The following is a 19,192-nucleotide window of genomic DNA, read 5'->3' as shown; positions in this document are numbered from 1 at the left end:
TGTGTACAATGTTCTGGTTCTGCTCACTTCACTTTGCATCAGTTCACGTACGCCTTTCCAGGTTTTTCTGAAACCATCCTGCGTGTTATTTCTTATAGCACAATAATATTCCATTACAGTCATATACTACGACTTGTTCAGACATTCCCCAATCGATGGGCATCCCCTCAATTTCCAATTCTTTACCACCACAAAAAGAGCTGCTATAAATATCTTTGTACAAATAGATCCTTTCCCCTTTTTCTTTGATTTCTTTGGGATACAGACCTAGTAGTGGTATTGCTGGATCGAAGAGTACGCATAATTTTATAGCGCTTTGTGCATAGTTCCAAATTGCTCTTTGGAATAGTTGGATAAGTTCACAATTCCACTATCAATTTTCCCACATCCCCCTCCAACATTTATCATTTTCCTTTTCTGTCATATTAGCCAATCTGGTAGGTGTGACGTGGTACCTCAGAGTTGTTTTCATTTGCATCTCTCTAATCAATAATGATTTAGAGCATTTTTATATGACTATAGATGGCTTTGATTTCTCCTTCTGGAAACTGCCTGTTCATATTCTTTGACCATTTGTCAATTAGGAATGACTTATATTCTTATAGATTTGACTCAGTATTCTATATATTTGAGAAATTAGGCCTTTATCAGAGATACTTGGTATAAAAATTTTTCCCCAGTTTTCTGCTTTCCTTCTAGTCTTGGTTGTGTTGGTTTTGTTTGTGCTAAACCTTTTAAACTTAACATAATCAAAATTATCCATTTTATATCTCCTAATGCTCTCTATCTCTTGTTTGGTTATAAATTCCTTCCTTCTCCATAGATCTCATAGGTAAACTATTCCTTCTTTTCCTAATTGGCTTATGGTCTTTATGTCTAAATCATGTACCCATTTTGAGCATTTCTTGGTATATGGTGTAAGATATTGGTTTATTTCTACTACACTGTTTTCCAGTTTTCCCAGCAGTTTTTGTCAAATAGTTAGTTCTTGTTTTTGAGATCTGTCACAGCATATGACAATGGCATATACAATCACAAAATGCTTTTCAAAAAAATAAAGACATCTAAATAATTGGAAATATATTCATTGGTCATGGGTAGCTGGGGCCGATATAACAAAAATGATAATTCTACCTAAATTAACTTACTTATTTAGTGCCATACCAAATTACCAAGGAATTATTTTATAGCGCTAGAAAAAATAATAACAAATTTCATCTGGAAGAACAAAAAGTCAAGAATATCAAGGGAATCCGAAAAATGTGAAGAAAGGTAGCCTAGCAGTAGTTTTCAAAATATGTTACAAAGTGGTAATCACCAAAACAGTCTAGTACTGGCTAAGAAATAGAGTAGTTGATCAGTTCAACAGATTAGATACATAATATACAGATATGTAAGCATAAGTAGAGTGGATTTTTGTTAGTATTTCTTGGAGTTTGGTTTTCCAGAATCCACAGCCATAACAATCTCTTATTCCCAGGTATTGAATATGAGCTCTGAGGTTCAAAACATCTCCACCACATCCCTATAGATTGTAAAGGCCAGGTGTCACCTCTTTAGATTGTAAAGGTCAGGACCCTGGAGGGGTGGACTGTGAGTATAAAGCAAGTGGGCACTGGTTAGTGAATGGGGAACCTTAGGGTTGAAATGCACAAGCTAGGATTCTGTGTGTGCCTTGATCAGCCCCCATCAAGGCTTGGGGGGTAATCTGCATTTGCCTCAACTGGCTCTCTCATTAAGGCTGGAGGGGATTTAGGGGAATGCAGGAGTTGTGCTTGTCTTGATGTGAGACTTAGGGGGAGTTGCCCTGCCCCTTTCGGTGATTAGGGAATGCTGTAGGAGTTGGTGCTCAGCAACCCTTGTGAGAAGGTTAGATAGACTAAAGTCTGCATTGTTTAATTAAAGCAGGATTGTTAACCCATTTGAAGTTGTCTTTCCTTTGTAAAAGTAGATCAAAGAATCTGTGCTACCAGGCCATCCTGGGTGTGCTAGGGTGCACTATAGTAACCTAGTGTTTGATAAACCTAAAGATTCAAGTTTGGGGGCAAAAACTCACTATTTAACAAAAACTGCTAGGAAAACAGGAAAGTAGTCTGGCAGAAATTAAACACAGACCAAAAACTCATGCCATATACCATGATAAGGTTGAAATGGGTATGTGATTTAGTATAATAAAGCAAATTAAGGGATCATGGAAAAAAAATTACCTCTCAGATCTATGGATAAAGGAAGTTTTTATGATCAAATAAGAAATAGAGAAGGTTGTGTGAAGTAAAATGTATAATTTTGATTACATGAAATTAAAAAGATTTTGCACAAACAAATCCAATGCAGCCAAAATTAGAAAGAAAGCAGGAAACTGGGAAAAAAATTTTACAAAAAGTTTCTTTGATGAAAGCCTCAGAAGAAGAAATCAAAGCTATCAATAGTCATACAAGGTAATTTGGTGGGGAGGGCACTAACAGTTGCGATCAGGAAAAGAATCATGAAAAATAGTGGTGTCAAACTTAAATATAAACAGGGCCACTAAACCCATACATAAGGATCCTTGCCAGGGCATATTGACTTAGAAAACCAATACTATTATTATCTATTTTCCAATTAAATTTTAATCTGGTTCCCATTGTACTCTGGAATATTTCAGTGGTCTTTGACACCTTTGATGTATAAGGTGATGCTTAAGCTACATCATGAAGTGAGAGATTCTATAAGGTGAAAGTGAGGAGTGAGTACATTATAGGCATGTGGGACAGCTGGTGGAGAGGCATGGGGATGGAAATGGAGTATCTTGAGTGAGGATCAGAGAGAAGGTCAGTGTGGCTAGTCTGAAGAGTGTAGGATGGAGAATAGTGCACTGGAAAGATAAATTAGGGCTAGGCTGTGAAGGACTTTAAAAGCTCAACAGAGGAGTTTATCTTTTATCCTAGAGACAGTAGGATAATTTGTTGAATAGGAGAGTGACACACTCATCAGAAAAATTAGTTGGCAGTAATTATAACATCTTCTAGAGTAGGAAGATACTTAAGGCCAAGAGAACAATTAAGAGGCCTTGGCAATAATCTAGGAGAGAGGTGAGGATCTTTTGTTCTCCCCTCTCCAGTCAGGGATCTGGCATTATGGAGTTGCTATCACCCAGATAAACAGTTCAGGAACAGTTGAATTTGGCTTATTCTTTGTATGTTCCTTGAGGCATTCCAGTTCACCTACAAGAAACAAGCTCCTGCAATTTGGACTATATCCAAAGGGCTATAAAATCATGCATATCCTTTGACCTAGCAATACCACTACTAGGTCAGTATCCCAAAAGAGATAAAAACAAAAAGGAAAAAGGGAAAAAATATATATATGCAAAAATATTTATAGCAGCTCTTTTCTGGGGGTAAAGAATTAGAAGTTGAGGGGAAGCCCATCACTTGGGGAATGGCTGAATAAGTTGTGGTATGTGATTATGATGTACTAAACATTACTATCGCACTATAAGAAATGATGAGCAGGATGCTCTCAAAAAAAAAAAAACCAAAGCAAACCCTGGAAAGACTTGCATGGATTGTTGCAAAGTAAAGTGTACTGTGTACAAATTAATAGCAATATTGTAAGATGATCAGCTGTGAATGACTTAGCTATACACAGCAATACAACGATCCAAGATAACTCTGAAGGACTTATGATGAAAAATGCTATCCATCCCCAGAAAAAGAACTGATGGTGTCTGAATACAGATTGAAGGGTACTCTTTTTTACTTTATTTTTGTTGAGTTTTTTTTTCATCTGTATTTTCTTTCACAACATCACTACTGTGAATGTGTTTTGCACGACCACATATGTATAACCTATATTGAATTGTTTGCCTTCTTAATGAGGGGCATTGAGGATGGAGGAAGGGAGAGAATTTGGAACTCAACATTTTAAAAATTAATGTTAAAAATTGTTTTTACATGTAACTAGGGAAAAATAAAATTCTAAATAAAAGCTAAAAAAGAAAAAAAGAAGCTTCTAGTAAATATTTCAGCATAAATTATATTGTTATATTATACATACATGTATACATATACTTTTTTCATAGGATTTGTGATTTCATTGATATAGAGAACTCCCCTTGAGAAAATGTAGACTTACACATGCCTTGCAATTTATAGCCTTAGAGAGTTGCCTAGGGCAATTGAAAGGTTAAGTGATCTATAGGGGTCATGTAGCCAGTATGTATCAGCAGCAGAATTTGAACCCAGTCCTTCTAGAACCTGAGGCCACATATCACATAAAGGCTCCAAGGGCTAAAAAAAATGGGGCCTATCTCCAAGCCCCAATGACAAAGGAATGGGGTTTTTATCCTTCCCCAGACTCTTCAGAGGTCAATCTCTGACATAAATGAATTTATACCACCAATAGGAGAAATTCCTCTACCCTAGTCCTAATTATACTCCTCCCTTCCCCATTTTGACTCCTTAATGAATCAGTCCAACTGCACAGTTCTTTCCTCTCAAATTCCTTGCCCCCTTGCCACATCAAAGATCCTTCCTTGTCTACTCTCAGCCTTAGATTATTCCAACCATCCACAGGGTTCACTCCTATTCTAGTGCTAATGAAGGAAGCTGGAGAGAGTCCTGAAGCTGTGCTGGATGGAGCTGCCACATGCTGCTCTCTTCTTTCCAGGTTTTTCCAGACACTGCTCCCTCCTGGTTTTCCTTTTAGCTGTCCAAAGCCCCTGTTCTGGGCCCTCTTCTTTTATACTCTTTTGCTTGGTAATCTCATCATCTTCCAAGGATTCAGTTATCTTCTCTATTCAGATGATTCTCACATGTTTTTCCAGTCCTAACCTCTCCTGAGATCTCCAGTCTTGGATTTCCATCTGCCAGCTGGACATCTCAAATTTAACATAAACAAAACTGAACTCATCATCTTTTAGCTCAAATCCTCTCCTTTCCCCAAAGTCCCTATTAGTGTGGATACCATCATCTTCCCAGTAACCCAGGATCACGATGTAGGTGTTATCCTTGACTCCTCACTCTTACCCCCAGTATCCATTTGGTTGCTAAGACTTGACAATTTGGTTCTACCTTCTCTTTTCTGACACTACCACCACCCTGATACAGATTCTTATTACCTCATACTTGAACTACTTAAGTAGCCTTCTGGTTCTCAACTCTCTGCCTAGTCCAGTCTATTTTCCACTCAGCTGTCAAGTTGATCTTCTTAAACTATAGGTCTGAACATGTTAAACCCCCAACTCAAAACTCTTTTATCATCTCCAAGATCAAATATAAAATTCTCTAGCATTCAGAGCCCTTCCTAACCTTACATTTTACTTCCCTCCCTCTGTGTCCTCTGGGATCTAAGTGGCACTGGCATACCAGTTGTTCCTCCCACAAGACAGTTCATCATCTGTGCATTTTCACTGGCCATCCCCAGTACCAGGAATGCTTTCCTTCCTCTCCACCTTCAGACTTCCCTTGAGGTCTCAGCTAAAATCCTATCTTCTGCCAGAAAAAGCCTTTCCTGGTACTTGTTAATGCTAGTGCCTTCCCTCTGAGACCATCTCCAATTTATTCTATATATATATTGTTGAAATGAAAATTATTCATTTAGGCTTCCACCCTGATTAACATGGCAAAACTTAGGATAAAGAGAATTAAAAGGATTTTATTACAACTACGTGAAGGTAACAACACTTTGATAGGCTGATCACTGAAGGTAACTTTAAGACAATTCAGGTGGGTCCACCTCGGCAAAAAGGCTGGGCCCCTGCATCTCACTTCCTAAGGTACCAAGAACGTGAGAATTTGTGTACGTGACAAAAAGTAGGTGATTCAGAGAGCTGCAGACTAGGTATCTCCTTCCCCACCTGAGCCTCTCCCAACACTGGTAGATAAGCACAGCTGGGAACCGTGGGATGCTGAGTCAACATAACTTTCAACAGTTTCTTGTTTGTACGTAGTAGTTGTTTACAGTATGTAGTTGTCTCCTCCATTAGATCGTGAACGCCTTGGGAACTGGGACTGTGCTTTCCCTTTTGTACCCAGCACATGACATATTGTCTGGCATACAGTTAATAAGTACTTAACAAATAAATGACTTGACAACTGGCAGTGGAGGTGGGAACTTTGATGAAGGTAACTCCTTTTTGCCATATGATGTCCCAGCATGTACTGCAGGAAAACAAAACGTCGCTGTCCTTCAAAATCTCCCTCTTAATCACAACAAAAGAGAACTCGGGACAGGGAAGGTTCTTGGGAGGTTCCCCTTAATTCTCTCAGATAAAACCACTTAGGAGGCTCTTAGCGAAGACTTACTGACTGATAAAGAAGGTTTCGTTTTCTCCCGTCTAACGCAAGTGGCTCCGCCACCCCAGGGCACATTCTTTCCTTTGTAACAATATAAGCGTCTTCTTTTGTTATACTAAGTAGCTAGTCACCAGCTGTACCAGTTCCGTCCAAAGTGCTGTCAGAGACTCTCGTAACTGTCTCGGGCTCGCGTAGCTTTGGAGGGGAAGAATATGTAAATGTTCTCTGCCGAATTACGGGACATAATTGCTGTCTGCCACCTCAGCCGGTGGCGTGTATGAATGTACGTGTGCGTATACTCAGTGTATGAATAAACTGCAGTTTACTTCGCTCTCCTACGCCGGCTTGTTTATTGGCAGCAGTAGATAGACAGGACTCTAAGGATATTCGCCTAACGCCACGCTCCTGCACAGAGTTCTTCCCTTGGAGTCTCACCTCCTTTGCTTAGTCTTCTCCCCACCCCCTCCCGCAGCCAGTCGGCGGCCGTCCAACTCTCGGCTTGGCTCAGAACCTCTAGGCCTGCAGCTTCTTTTATTCTTAAAGGAGCAACCAGCCTCGGCCGCTCTTTCACCTCTCAGCAGCCTTGGCTCTGTTCCCCTCCAATCGGCGCCCGTACCTTGGGGCGATGGCTTTGTGGGAAAACGAGTCTTTTTCCAAGGCTAGCCTACAATGCGCACGTTCCCTACGTGTAGAGCGTGGAGCGGTTGGGCCTAGATAACCCCAAAGCCCTTCCAGCGACGATTCCACTCCCCCAGGTCAGGGGGCGCTGTGCCCTCTGCTTCCCCGCCGCGCCCTCTGGCTTGTCTACGCATCGCTATGGTATCATTTGTGGTTTTTTCCGGAAGAGGCGGGGGGGGGCGTTGCTTCCGCTTCCGGTGGAGCCGGGCTTGGCGGCGGAGATGGCGGCGGCGGCGGCAGCGGCGGCGGCCTCCTCAGCCTCGGGGTCTGGGGGCCCTCGAGAGGAGCCCGAGGCCCCGAGCCTGCCCTGGGATGAGTCCCAGCTCCGCAGTTATAGCTTCCGGACCCAGCCCATCCCGCGCCTGAGCCAGAGCGATCCTCGGGCAGAGGAGCTCATCGAGAGTGAGGTGGAGGCGGGGGGAGGGGGAAGACCGAGTCTGGGAGGTCTGACGGCCCCTAGGGGCTTTCCGAGAGAACCTCGTAGAGGGGAAGGGTCGGGGGAACATACGAGGGGAGGTCCTGGAACCAAGGCGGGAGGCAAGGGAGGGAAAGGGGTAAAGAAAGGGCCGGGGCTTTGAGTGAAAAGTGGGAAGAGCATTTGATGAAGTCTGGTGTGCCTGAACTTACTGACAGTGGAGTGGCTCTAGTCCGGCCCTCGGGTTTGGAAGAGGCGGGATTTCTGAATTTCTGAGATGCAGAGTTAAAGGGGATTGGGCGGAGGGGGATGTTTTGAGAGTGAAGTGGCAGGGGTGTTATGAAGGGAAGTGGTGTGGTGGGTCTGAGGGAAATTGGAGCAGTTCGAGAGGAGTTTGTTAAGGAGTCGTCTTAAGAGCGGGAAACAGAAGCGAAGAGTGGGGATAAGGTTCCAGGGGGTGAGCTGCCTCAGGAGCATTTGTGACGTGGGACTGCGCCTAGGATGGATCGGTGGGGGCACTGGAAAGAATAAAATAGAGTACTGGGCTGTGGCTCGCAGGAGGGGAGCTTGAAGGACTGTTCTCCAACTCTTTTTTTTTTTTTGCCTGGTGCTCTTTCCTCAGGAGCCTGTGGTATTGACTGACACAAACTTAGTGTATCCTGCCCTGAAATGGGACCTCGATTATCTACAAGAGAATATTGGCAATGGAGATTTCTCAGTGTATAGGGCCAGTACCCACAAATTCCTGTACTATGATGAGAAAAAGATGGCTAACTTCCAAACTTTTAAACCAAGGTCCAGCAGGGAAGAGATGAAGTTCCATGAGTTTGTAGAGAAGCTGCAGGACATACAGCAACGGGGCAGTGAAGAGAGGTAAGCTGAGGAGGAGCTGTGCTGGAGTGAGGGTCAGTGAGAAGATAGACTTCATCTCTTATTCCTTCTGAAACCCTGTCAAAGGCCACAGTGCAGGAATTGCCATCTTAGAACTCCCCCGACTTAATCCTTAGTACTCTGATGACTTTAGATTTTTAAGTTTTCTGGTGTGGCAGCCAAGGCCAGTCCAGTTAACTTGGGATCAGAGAAGTGGCTGATGGGTAGGTAGGTGGTTGCTTTTTGCTTGTGATTCATGGTCCTTCTTTCTAGAAGGGAAGAGTGAATTGTAGGTGCAACCTTTTGGACAGTCTCCATTGGTCCAGAGGAGGATCACCATTATTGTACGTACACTGAATTGTCATACACCTCTAGGTCATGTACGTGCATGTGTGTGGGAATTTGACCCCTCATCTTATATCTCTCACTTGATCATTGCCTAGTGTGGGTCTGGCAGCTTATTAGTGCTTTTGGCTCGCACAATTCACTTCTCTTCCTAAAGCAGCTCTTTCTAGGTTCTAACCTAGGGTTGATCTTTTCTTTGAGTAGTTTTGCACATGGATATGTGACTGAGAGAAATGATTATTAATAGCCAATTACTAAAAAGTGGTCTTCCAGGGTTTTTTTTCCCCTGTTTCCTCATTTAGAGACCAGTCTTTGAAGTCTCTGAAGGACCAGGCTGCCCATGAGGTTGGCTGGACCCTACCCACCTAGGAGAGCTTATTTCTGATTAAAATATAAAGAGAGTCTAATCCAAGTGAATTCCCAGTCCATTGAGTTCTATTTAAGTGGTCTGGGTAGAGATTCTTTTGTCCAGATAGCTGGAGGTAGCTGAGTCTCCTGATCTAGTCAAGCTCTCAGCAGGAGAAGCTAAAGACTTTCTGTCCACCTTGTCTTCTACTCCTTCATTGATTGTTCACCAGTCTGGGTTGATCTCTGCCTTTCAGAGGCACCCACTTTTCCAAGGGTTTTTAGGCATTCATTGTTCTCCAAGATGGGATCTTTTGGTTACCAAGAGAGACCAAGACTTATCAATTTATTGATTATGTGCTAGCCTAATTAATAAATTGATTAATTGCCCAGAAACTCTTGTCTCATGGAAATTATCATTTGTCATTTAGATTATCTTTGTTTGGGCCCTTCACTCCCAACCTCAGCCTTTCCCTGGTCTTCCTAGCACCATGTTCCATGGACTTGGGATAGTTTCTTCTTCATGGTACTTTGTTCCCTTTGGATTCTGATATCTTAGGAATCTCATTGCCTGAGGAGCTTAAATTTCTTTTTTGTGGTTAGAAAACTAGTTGGGTTTTCATAGAATATTACCATGATTTTTGCTTTGGTGTTATCTTGAGTGTTTTCTGGAGACCTGTCCATTAATTGTTGTGCTGTGGTTTTGGGAGAAAACAGGTCTTTTCCTCTGAGCCTGTTCACTATGTCTGTCAGATGTAGCAGGAGCAGTGTAGGAGGCGCAGGATGCAGGGCTCCTAGCTCCTTCCTAGAACTTCTGTGTTTAGTTTGACTTTGGTAGTTTCCCATCATTAAGGGCAGTATGGTATATTGGAAAGAACTTGGAGCTAGAATACTTGAGTTAAAGTTCTGGCTCAGCTCCTTAATTTCACTTTGGCCAAGTCACTTAATCTTTTTCAGTCTTAGTTTTTTCAAATCTGTAAAGTGTGGGGACTAGACTGGGTTGACCTCTCAAGCCCCTTCGAGCTTTAGGTTTTATGTTTGTTAAGGCCCAGGAGATGTGACTGCCTTCCTGATGGGAGTAAGTATCCCTTTTAGGCCCTTGAAGGATTGAATTGTTTCCTATAGAATTTTCTTGCTATTTTACCGTGTTTTTATTTTTTTGGTGACAGTCATAGTTGACATACACTTTGTTTACAAAGCATATTCCATGAGTTTTGTTGTTTGACTCTACTTTTGAGATAGTTCAAATATTACCGCAACCTTAAGGTGACTGATAATCTTCTAGGCTCCTCCTAGAATGTCACTGCCATGTTTGGCTTTGTGTGTGATTTGGCCAAGTTCATCTGAGATGCCATATCCTGTGGGTAACACCTGACTGGGAGAGAGAATCTTCACAAAAGCCTTGTGCTTTATTTTAGAAAATTGCTATAAGCTGGAGTCTTTGAAAAGCATAATAAGACTTCTTCAGTCTCAGGAGTTCCTAAAAGCATAGGTTTGATGTTAAAGATGTAGGGGAAAGAATTTAAATTTCCCAGATTAGTATTGGCTGTTGCAGCTGTTCCCTGTGGGGGTTGTGCCAGCTTTGGGTGTGGGTTTTGTATTTCAGGATGTGGGGAGGCTGTGGCTTGAATGTGTGCTAATGAGACTTTCTTCTTGGGAAATATAGGTTGTATCTGCAGCAGACTCTCAATGACACAGTAGGCAGGAAGATTGTCATGGACTTCTTGGGTTTTAACTGGAACTGGATTAATAAACAGCAGGGAAAGCGTGGCTGGGGGCAGTTGACCTCCAACCTGCTGCTCATTGGCATGGAAGGTAAGAAACTAAGCAAAAATCTAGAAGTGGTTGTAGACTTCAGTGACCCAGTGCTAGAATAATCTCCCCAGCTGATTGTGGGCCATACCAATCTAGACCTCAAGAGCTTCTCTGAAGTACTATTAAGCTTTAGCAGGCTTTTGTCATGCCCAGAAGAGTGTTAATCTGGAACAAGATGTTTGGTTTCTTTCAGGAGAGAGAGTGTCTTTTCAGTCACTTAGTGAGTATTTCGGTCTCTTAGATTTGGGCTCTGAAACAGTTCCTGCCCTTCTGGGTACTTCTTTAGCAGGTTCTGATTTCTTATGACCTGACTTAATGTCACAGGTCAGTTTTAGTTGAAACAGTTTCTTTCTTAAGCTGACACACACCTGCTCTTTGCTGACCTAACAAATTCATATTTGAGTTAACATAGACTCTTATTTTCCTGGTTGCCTGCCAGTGGTGGGCAGTGGAGATCGTCTCATCTTCAGAGGTATTTATGAACCCTTACCATTGAGGAAACGGTTCTAAGCTGCAGAGAAGATTTAATTTCTGTCACTTAGGAATGTGTACTAAATGTAATGTCCTCTATGTAATACTCCGTATAGATTCTGGAAAAGGTTATGGCACCTGGCTTGAGTGGAGGAGGTAAAGATTGGGATGGGTTTGAGCACATACTGTGAGAAGTTTAAAAGCTGTTCAGAAGAACTTTGCAGAGCAAGTGCCAATTCATACAGCTCAGACTGTCTGGTTTCATCCAAGAGTGGAATGCCTGTGTTGCTCCTTTGTTTTCAGTGTTTCTTAATGGATTTATTTAAAGGTCTTCAAATGAACTTTTTAGAATGTTCTTAATAGCTTTGGAAACCAAAAAAAAAATGAGTATAATCTGCCATTTTTGCCAAAATTACAAAACCATCGGTACGTTAGCTTACTCTTAAAGAGAGAGCCATTGTTAGCACAGTCCGTTATTTTATGATTGGCTCTTAATGGTTAATGAATTATTTGCACATTAAACATCTATTACTTAGATATTTTACTGGAACTTGTAATTGTACATGCTTAGAATTAGCTCATATATATTTTTGTAATTTTGATGACTTTGGGTCCATGGGTGGGTGGAAAGATTGGGGATTCCCAAACATCAAAGATGTTTGACCCTTCAGTACTTTCATGCAGCCTCTCCTGGATTCTGTACTCTAGCTGAAGGGGTGGCAAACTACAGCCACTTGTATTTGATGCCTGTTTTTCTACAGACTCTGAATGAAGAACGATTTTTACATTTTAAATAAAATCTTATTGTATTTAAAGATGTAAAAACCATCCTTAGATCATGGGGATATACAAAAACAGGTGGCAGGACAGATTTGGACCTTGGACCATAGTTTGTCAGACCCCTGTTCTGGCCTATTCCATATAGCTCTGCTGTGGATGACAATAGCTTCACCCTTGCAGGAAATGTGACACCGGCTCACTATGATGAACAACAAAACTTCTTTGCTCAGATCAAGGGCTATAAGCGATGCATCCTGTTTCCTCCAGATCAGTTTGAGTGCCTCTATCCTTACCCTGTGCACCATCCCTGTGATAGGCAGAGTCAGGTGAGTTAATAGGTTATGGAAGAAGGCAATTCAGACTCATTCATAATATTTCTCTTTCATGGGGGAGTGGGCACTGTTGTGTTGAATCTTGAAATAAAGGTAGCTTACCTTGCAGATAAGTCAGTTATATCTTAGCATATAAAATTATTGTGTAATTCTCACTTGTCACCAATTCCGAAGACCTTTGTATTGATGTTTTTGATGCCTGTGGGTAATTGTGCCTGTATAGATCTACCTCTATTTAATTTCATTTTCATTGAAGTTCACCTCTATTTCATTACCCTTTTTTTAAACTATAGCTTATGTTGTCTTGGACTGGGCTGGTGTGCTTGGGCTAATCTTTACAGTCTCCTAAAAAGTTTAGACTCAGATCCAGACCTTCCCATGTTCTCTGGATTTTGAGATTGTTCTGTTAAGTCATTGAATTATGCCCCGTATAGAACAGGATAACTTGTATACATTATCCTGGGAAGTCCTAGGCATAGTAGGGCATGACTGACTGTGGGTAGCCAGGGAGGTATTATTGGCTTTCTACAGAAAGTGATTTCTGACCTATCACATATAGAATTCTTGTCCCACTAGAATACTTTTGATTGTGCTTTAACAGCATGTTCCAAAATTCCCAACATTCAAACTTTCAGGATAAGCTCCCAAACCTTTAGGTTGTGTCAGTCAATTTCCCAGAGTACCTGCTCTTAGGATCCTTCATGGTTAGATTTGTTCTATTATTAGCCAATTGTTTCATATGTTTAGCTTTGCCTTCCAAGTAGGCTATAAATTTCATAATATTGTGCTACCTTCTTTTAATTCCCAACATCTAGCACAGGGGTAGAGATTAGACCTAGGATATCATTGGTGTGGGGAACTCCTAGTTAAGGAAATTTCTTCTGTCAATGCAGGTAACAGCTAGCTTAGATATCAGTAAATACTTATTGGCTGACAAATTTCTTCTCTCACTGGATCTGCCAGGTGGATTTTGACAATCCTGACTATGAAAGGTTCCCGAACTTCCAGAATGTGGTTGGCTATGAGACGGTGGTTGGCCCTGGTGATGTTCTTTACATCCCTATGTACTGGTAAGAAGGGATAGGAGTTGGGCGGTGAGGAAAGTGGCCTCATATTGTGACTTGGTGTGATTTCCCTTGTATTCCCTGGTGAGAAGTACCTGTGTTCTGTGGGAGGTGCTGAAACCTCTTTGGTTTTGCTAGCAAATCCTCAGTGGGTGATCACTAAACCTGGCAAGTGAATGACAGTTCTCTCTTCTGACAAAGGCAATGTAATGTTCATTCCTCTTATCAATAAAAATCCCAGAAGGTCTGTTGATCTTGTTTCTTTGACATTTGGAGATTGAAATAAGTCTCAGTGCCCTTGACCTCAGTGGTTTTAGGTGATGACCAGTCACTTAGCTGTTTCTTTGTATTTTCACCCTGTGCTCTGTGTAGTTCTCATTCCACTCTGAAAAATACTCATGGCAGAACTGGAGCATGTTAGTTTATTTTGTTGCAGGTGGCATCACATAGAGTCATTACTGAATGGGGGAACCACCATCACTGTGAACTTCTGGTACAAGGTGAATATATCTTCCTGGGGTAAGGGTGGTGATGGGAGGAAGTCAGGTTATGATGTGCTTATTCTGGGGCTTAGTTTTCCTGGTGAAGTGAAGGGTTTCCACAAGTGAAAAGATGACTTCATGGTTCAGGTCTCCTTGTGGGCAGAGGGAGGTGAAGTAGCACAAGTCTGAGGGAGGTTCAGGTGCCCTGGCAAGGAATGACTTAGACTTTGCTGAGCTCAGGGAGGCTCCCTGGGTACTAGTTATTTCTTAGAAGAGGTCCAGAGAATCTTGCCCCTACTTCTTTCGTGGCTTTCTAAATCTTCGCCAAGGACCAAACCCTAAGGTCACTAAGCCTCCTAGACCTTGTTGATACCCAAGTCTTCTTGCTTCCTAATTACCTTTCCCCTTTTGTCTCCTTCTGCTACAACAGTAATAGTAAACATTTATAAATAATAATAGCTGACATATAGTGATTTAAGGTTGGCAAAAATGCTTTATAAACATCCTATTTCATCCTCCCAACAACCCTGAAAGGTAGGTGCTGTCATTGTCCTCTTTTAACAGTTGAAAAAACCGAGGCACAAAGGTTAAATGACTTGCCCGACTCTGGTAAGCGTATGAGGCCATATTTGAACTCAGGTCTTTGTGATTGCAGATCCAGTGGTTTATCTAAGGCACCGACAGCTGTTTTATATCGTAACTGTATAGCACTTAAGGTTTATAGAAGAGCTTTATGTATATGAAGTAGTAAATTTGAGCCTCACAACAACACTGTGAAGTACTCTAATATTTTTTTCATTTATCTAGGGATGAGGAAACTGAGACTTAGAAAATAAAATAAGACTTTGCCCAAGGTCACATGGCTAATTAGCATCCAAGTCAAGATTTATCCTAGGCCTCTCCTGACTCACTGTCAAGTTCACTATCTCCTGCTTTTCTTCTTTTCTGCCACCATATATTCTTTTTTATAAGAGTTCATTTAAAAAATTCTTTAATTTTGTTTTTTTTTTTAATTAACAATCTATTTTCTCTCTTTCATACCTTGCTCACATTGCAGGGGAGGGGGGGAGGGGGAAAGGAAAGGAAAGGAAAGGAAAACAAATCAAAAAGTAATCATAGTCAAGCAAATTCCCACAGTGGTTTTTTTAAAGTCTAATTTTGCAGGGTGTACATTTTCTGGGGTTTTTTATTTTCAAGGGAGGAAAGGACTACAAATTCAGAAATAATATGCCAGGATAAAGTAATTAAAAGTATGTACGTACATACATACATACATATACACACACATATGTGTACGTATATACACCAAAAAGACCAAACCCTCAAAACTATCCAGTCCTTGAAAGGGTGGTGCCCTAACTTTCTAAGCTTCTTTTTATAGTTCAAAGAATCATAAGATTTCAAGGCAGAAGGGATCTTAGAGATCATCTTATTCAGTGTCCTCATTTTACAGATGAGGATATCTATATAAATCAGATCTAATAAAGATTAAATTATTTGCCCAGGGTGACACAGGTGGTAAGTAGCAGAGCTAAGATCTGAATCCAGGTTTTCTTACTCCAGTTCCAGGGCTTTTCCCCCTACACCATATAGTTCCTTATGCCTGGCTTGACCTGGTTTTGTTTGGTTTTGTTTTTAGTTCTGGAGCTTTCAGTTCCCTCCTCACCTCTGCAAGAGAATGTTGTCTTTCCTCCCAGAACACTCTATAGTTCACTGGGGATTTGTCAGCCTGAGTGCCCTGGGTTAGTCACTATCTCAGGCCTGCTTAAGTGTCCTGCCTCAGGAAGCCTCCCTTACCTGTACTCACCCCATCCTTTCATTCTTTCAAAAGGAAATACAAGTATAATGCATTGTCTTAAAAAATAGAATACAGCACAGCTCCCCAAATACAAAAAAACCCAGATGGAGAGAGCACTAGATTTTGAGTCCAGGTCCTCTGTGTTATAAATCCAGGCTGCTGCTTAGTAGCTCTGTGATGTTGGCAAGCCACTTCACTTCTAAGGACCTCATTTTCCTCAAGCATAAATTGAGTGGTTTGGAATAGGTGACTTCTGAGGTCCCTTCTGGCTCCAAATCTGCGCTCACAGGATCTTAAGTTTTCATCCCAATGAATACCTTTGATAATGTAGGTATTTCCCAGTGTCCATTGGTTTTGCCTGTTCTCTGTACAAGGACTTAGGTTAACTTGGAGGTTAGCCAATACGGATAACTTCCTGAACTGCTGCTTCTTTTACAGGGGGCCCCCACCCCTAAGAGGATTGAATATCCTCTCAAGGCTCATCAAAAAGTGGCCATAATGAGAAACATTGAGAAGATGCTGGGAGAGGCCCTAGGAAACCCACAAGAGGTATGGCTAGCCCTGGGTTGAGGCTCTAGCCGTTGGGTGGGCAGGGGTGTGGATGGGCAAAGACAGAATTTATTGTCAACCCTGGTTCCACTTATTTTGGAAACTAATGTATTTTCCATGATGGTTACAGGCATCTTTAGAAAACCCTTGTTACCTAATGAATGCCAGGCTTGGCCAACAGATCTATGGAACCTGTTCTGTGTTGGCAGTAATGTTCCCTGCGGGGCTAGTGTGCTGTCTGGGGGATCCTCCAGGGGATTTTTTGAAGATTGGGGAGAGAGCAGTAAAGCATTTGCCAGTATGCTCACAGCTGTGCCAAGGCAGCTCTGGAAATTATTGAGAGCTGATTCTCAGAAAGGTGCTTCAGTGACTCACAGCATAGAGGAGTCTAGTAGTTGTGAAAAACTTGTCTCCTACCTATGGAGGGGGGCAGTGCCATATTCAGTGCCCCAAGGACACTTGGTGGGTGTTAGGTTTATGTTAGCTTTAATTGCACATGATCTGATAGGGACACATGGCATCCACAGAGTTCTTTGCAGAGCCTGCAGAAATATGCACATGTGTGTCAGTTGTCTGTTTAGAGATCAGCTCTTCTGTCCCCTGGGGGAGAACATGGCATCTGTTTATCAGATCAGCACAGCATGATGCTTCAGGGCATTGTGGGAGAGAGTTGATGCAAAATAGACTCCAGAGGGTGTTGGCCATTCCCTATAATGTTAGGTGGTCTCCACCCTATTCTTCCGGTGGAGAAGGGAGGGAATAGAGGGTAAATAAAACTTCAGTTTTGTCTAAAAGATAGTTCATTTTCCATACCTGTCCACTGTCTTCTGCAGCTGCCTTTTGTCTTACATTTCTTCTTTCCAACTGTAGAGGCCAGGGAGGTGGTAGTGGGATTTTTGCAGGTAACTCTGTGACTGGATCCTCCTGTCTCTGCACAGGTGGGCCCCTTGTTGAACACGATGATCAAGGGTCGATACAACTAGCCTGCCTGGAGGCTGAGGCCTCCTTCTGGGTGACTGCCAACCCTTCCATCCCATCTCGTCCGGTCCACGCTGCTTCGTTGATGAGGACTGGAAGATGCAGAGTGATAGTAATTGCACGCAGCACTTAACAGAGTGGGCTCCTGCCCCAGCCTCCCAGGGCAGGAGTGTGAGGTCAGGTGGGGCAATTAAGCGACCCACTCTCCTCTGCTCCCATCTTGAGTGATTTCTTCCTTCTCCACTTATGTTCCTACTCACCCTCCCTCTTTGCCCTCAAGTCCTGCATTCAGTGTGGAGTTCCAGCTTTGTGTCATTGTGTTTGTATGTTTGTCTGTCTGTCTATGCGTCCTTCCTCCCAGGCCCCTGAGGCTGTGATGGTGCTCTTGTCGCTTGGCATGATATCCTACAGCCTCACTGCCATTGTCTGGGTAAGGGAAGGAGCCAAGTCTACCTGGATCATATTGGCATCTTTGAAGGGAGATTGTTGACCTGATGACTAGTCTCCCAGGCTCTTGAACTCCTGAGTTTTTTCAGCCTTTCCTGTCCGCATTCTGGCTAGATACTCTGCCTGTACACCAACAGTCCAGTTTGATTTTTGTACAGTGTGGGTGTATCCTGGGTACCACAAGAAGAAAGGAGCTGTCTGGCTTGTGTGTGTACATCTTTGTTCCCATACTCTGGCCAGGATCTGCCTACCAACACTCTCCACAATCTGATTGCCAAGACTGTCTGTGCTACAGGAGAAGGAGCTTCCTGGCCTGGGTGTGACTCTTCAGATGGCCACACTGTGGCTGAAGTCTGTCAACACTCCACATGCTGACTTGGTCCACTTCCACTGGGTACTACTGCAGGGAAGTTGCCGCCTGGCCAACCAAGACGATTTTTAATTTGGTTTTTAGCCTATTTATATTGGTTGGGCCGTGTTGCAACAAGCTTGAGGTTTATTAGGTAGAGCCTCTGGGGCTCAGGAATCCCCTTTCTAGCCCCCTTCCTTTGGGATTGAGCTTTCTGTTTTTCTTGCTCCGAGTCAACTGCTCACCCCCACTGACAAATAGTTCAGTGATGGGAGCAGCTGACTGGGGCTGCTCCCTTGTCCATCACTTGGGGAGATGAGCCAGAGCCCTTGCCATCATCCCTAGTTCTGAATGTACAGATGCTCCAAACCTCTGAAAAGTGCTCTCCCTACCCTCACCCCCCAGTCAAGGTAGTTGCAGCCACCAGGGACGGGCCTTTCCTTGGTCGTCTTGAGTGACTTGAGGACTGCCCTCCTGCAAGAAGTCTCCCTGGAAGGAGTGAGGGAGGAAGGTGGGAGGAAATGTGTTTTATTTTTTTCCTTTTTGCCAAAGGTTTAACTTCAGTGTCTGAGCAGTGACTCTTTGTTTCCAGAAGCTCAGCTTATAATGCACTGATAGACTGGTGTGTGTAGGGGAGGGGGTGTTTACTTTTGTAAATCCCTGTGCTTTCTTTGCCAGCCCTGGTGTTCTCTCTGATGGGAACAGGGTGTGTGTGAGTGTGGAAGACACGGTACCTTCTCTAGTGTAGTTCTTTCAATAACAACCATTGTTGGGAAATGACCTGAGTGCTATGGTGTGTGTCCCTTCTTGGTCTCCCACCTTACACGAGGGACTATGGTGAGAAAAAGGACAAGGAAAGCCAAGCCTGGTGGGTTAACTCAGTCTTTCAGACCCTCAGTAATGAGTCAGCAGCGGCTCATGCCTTACAAGCCTCACAAGCCTTAGGACAGGAGGGACACATAGCTGGTTGTCAGGGCTGCTCAGTTTGGATCTGAGGACCCAGCTGTGAGGGCATTTTATAAAACACGACTGGGTTGGGATCTGAGTGTTAGCCTCTTCCCATCTCCTGGCTAGCACTGCTCTATTCCCTTGACATTGCCAAGCTATATTGGCTCCAGAGAGTTTGAACTTGGGCAGATCCCCTTCTGTTGCCTGTATGAAACACATGCTGTGGATGCCACTATCTAAATCCTTAC

The 19,192-nt window shown here is 42.9% G+C and overlaps 1 protein-coding gene across 1 annotated transcript; it reads left to right on the top strand.

The window, feature by feature from the left end:
- Positions 1–7,152: 7,152 nt before the first annotated feature.
- On the top strand, positions 7,153–18,781 carry HIF1AN (hypoxia inducible factor 1 subunit alpha inhibitor). The gene is made up of 8 exons (XM_036735686.1): positions 7,153–7,363; positions 7,994–8,244; positions 10,598–10,746; positions 12,178–12,323; positions 13,293–13,399; positions 13,830–13,893; positions 16,112–16,222; positions 17,161–18,781. The coding sequence occupies exons 1-8, from the start codon at positions 7,178–7,180 to the stop codon at positions 17,203–17,205; spliced, it is 1,059 nt and encodes a 352-aa protein (XP_036591581.1). The 5' UTR covers positions 7,153–7,177; the 3' UTR covers positions 17,206–18,781.
- Positions 18,782–19,192: the final 411 nt, after the last annotated feature.

This window comes from Trichosurus vulpecula, chromosome 8 (genome assembly GCF_011100635.1).
Source record: "Trichosurus vulpecula isolate mTriVul1 chromosome 8, mTriVul1.pri, whole genome shotgun sequence".
Taxonomy (NCBI): domain Eukaryota; kingdom Metazoa; phylum Chordata; class Mammalia; order Diprotodontia; family Phalangeridae; genus Trichosurus; species Trichosurus vulpecula.
The sequence above is the reverse complement of the archived record's forward strand: the minus strand, read 5'-3'. Positions and strand labels throughout refer to the sequence as shown.

Bases quoted from the DNA above. Each gene is read 5' to 3' on its own strand.
- HIF1AN (XM_036735686.1), top strand. From the start codon at position 7,178: ATGGCGGCGGCGGCGGCAGCGGCGGCGGCCTCCTCAGCCTCGGGGTCT. The intron at 13,894-16,111 runs GTGAATATATCT...CTTCTTTTACAG, and splicing joins CTGTGAACTTCTGGTACAAG to GGGGCCCCCACCCCTAAGAG. The intron at 16,223-17,160 runs GTATGGCTAGCC...GTCTCTGCACAG, and splicing joins CCCTAGGAAACCCACAAGAG to GTGGGCCCCTTGTTGAACAC.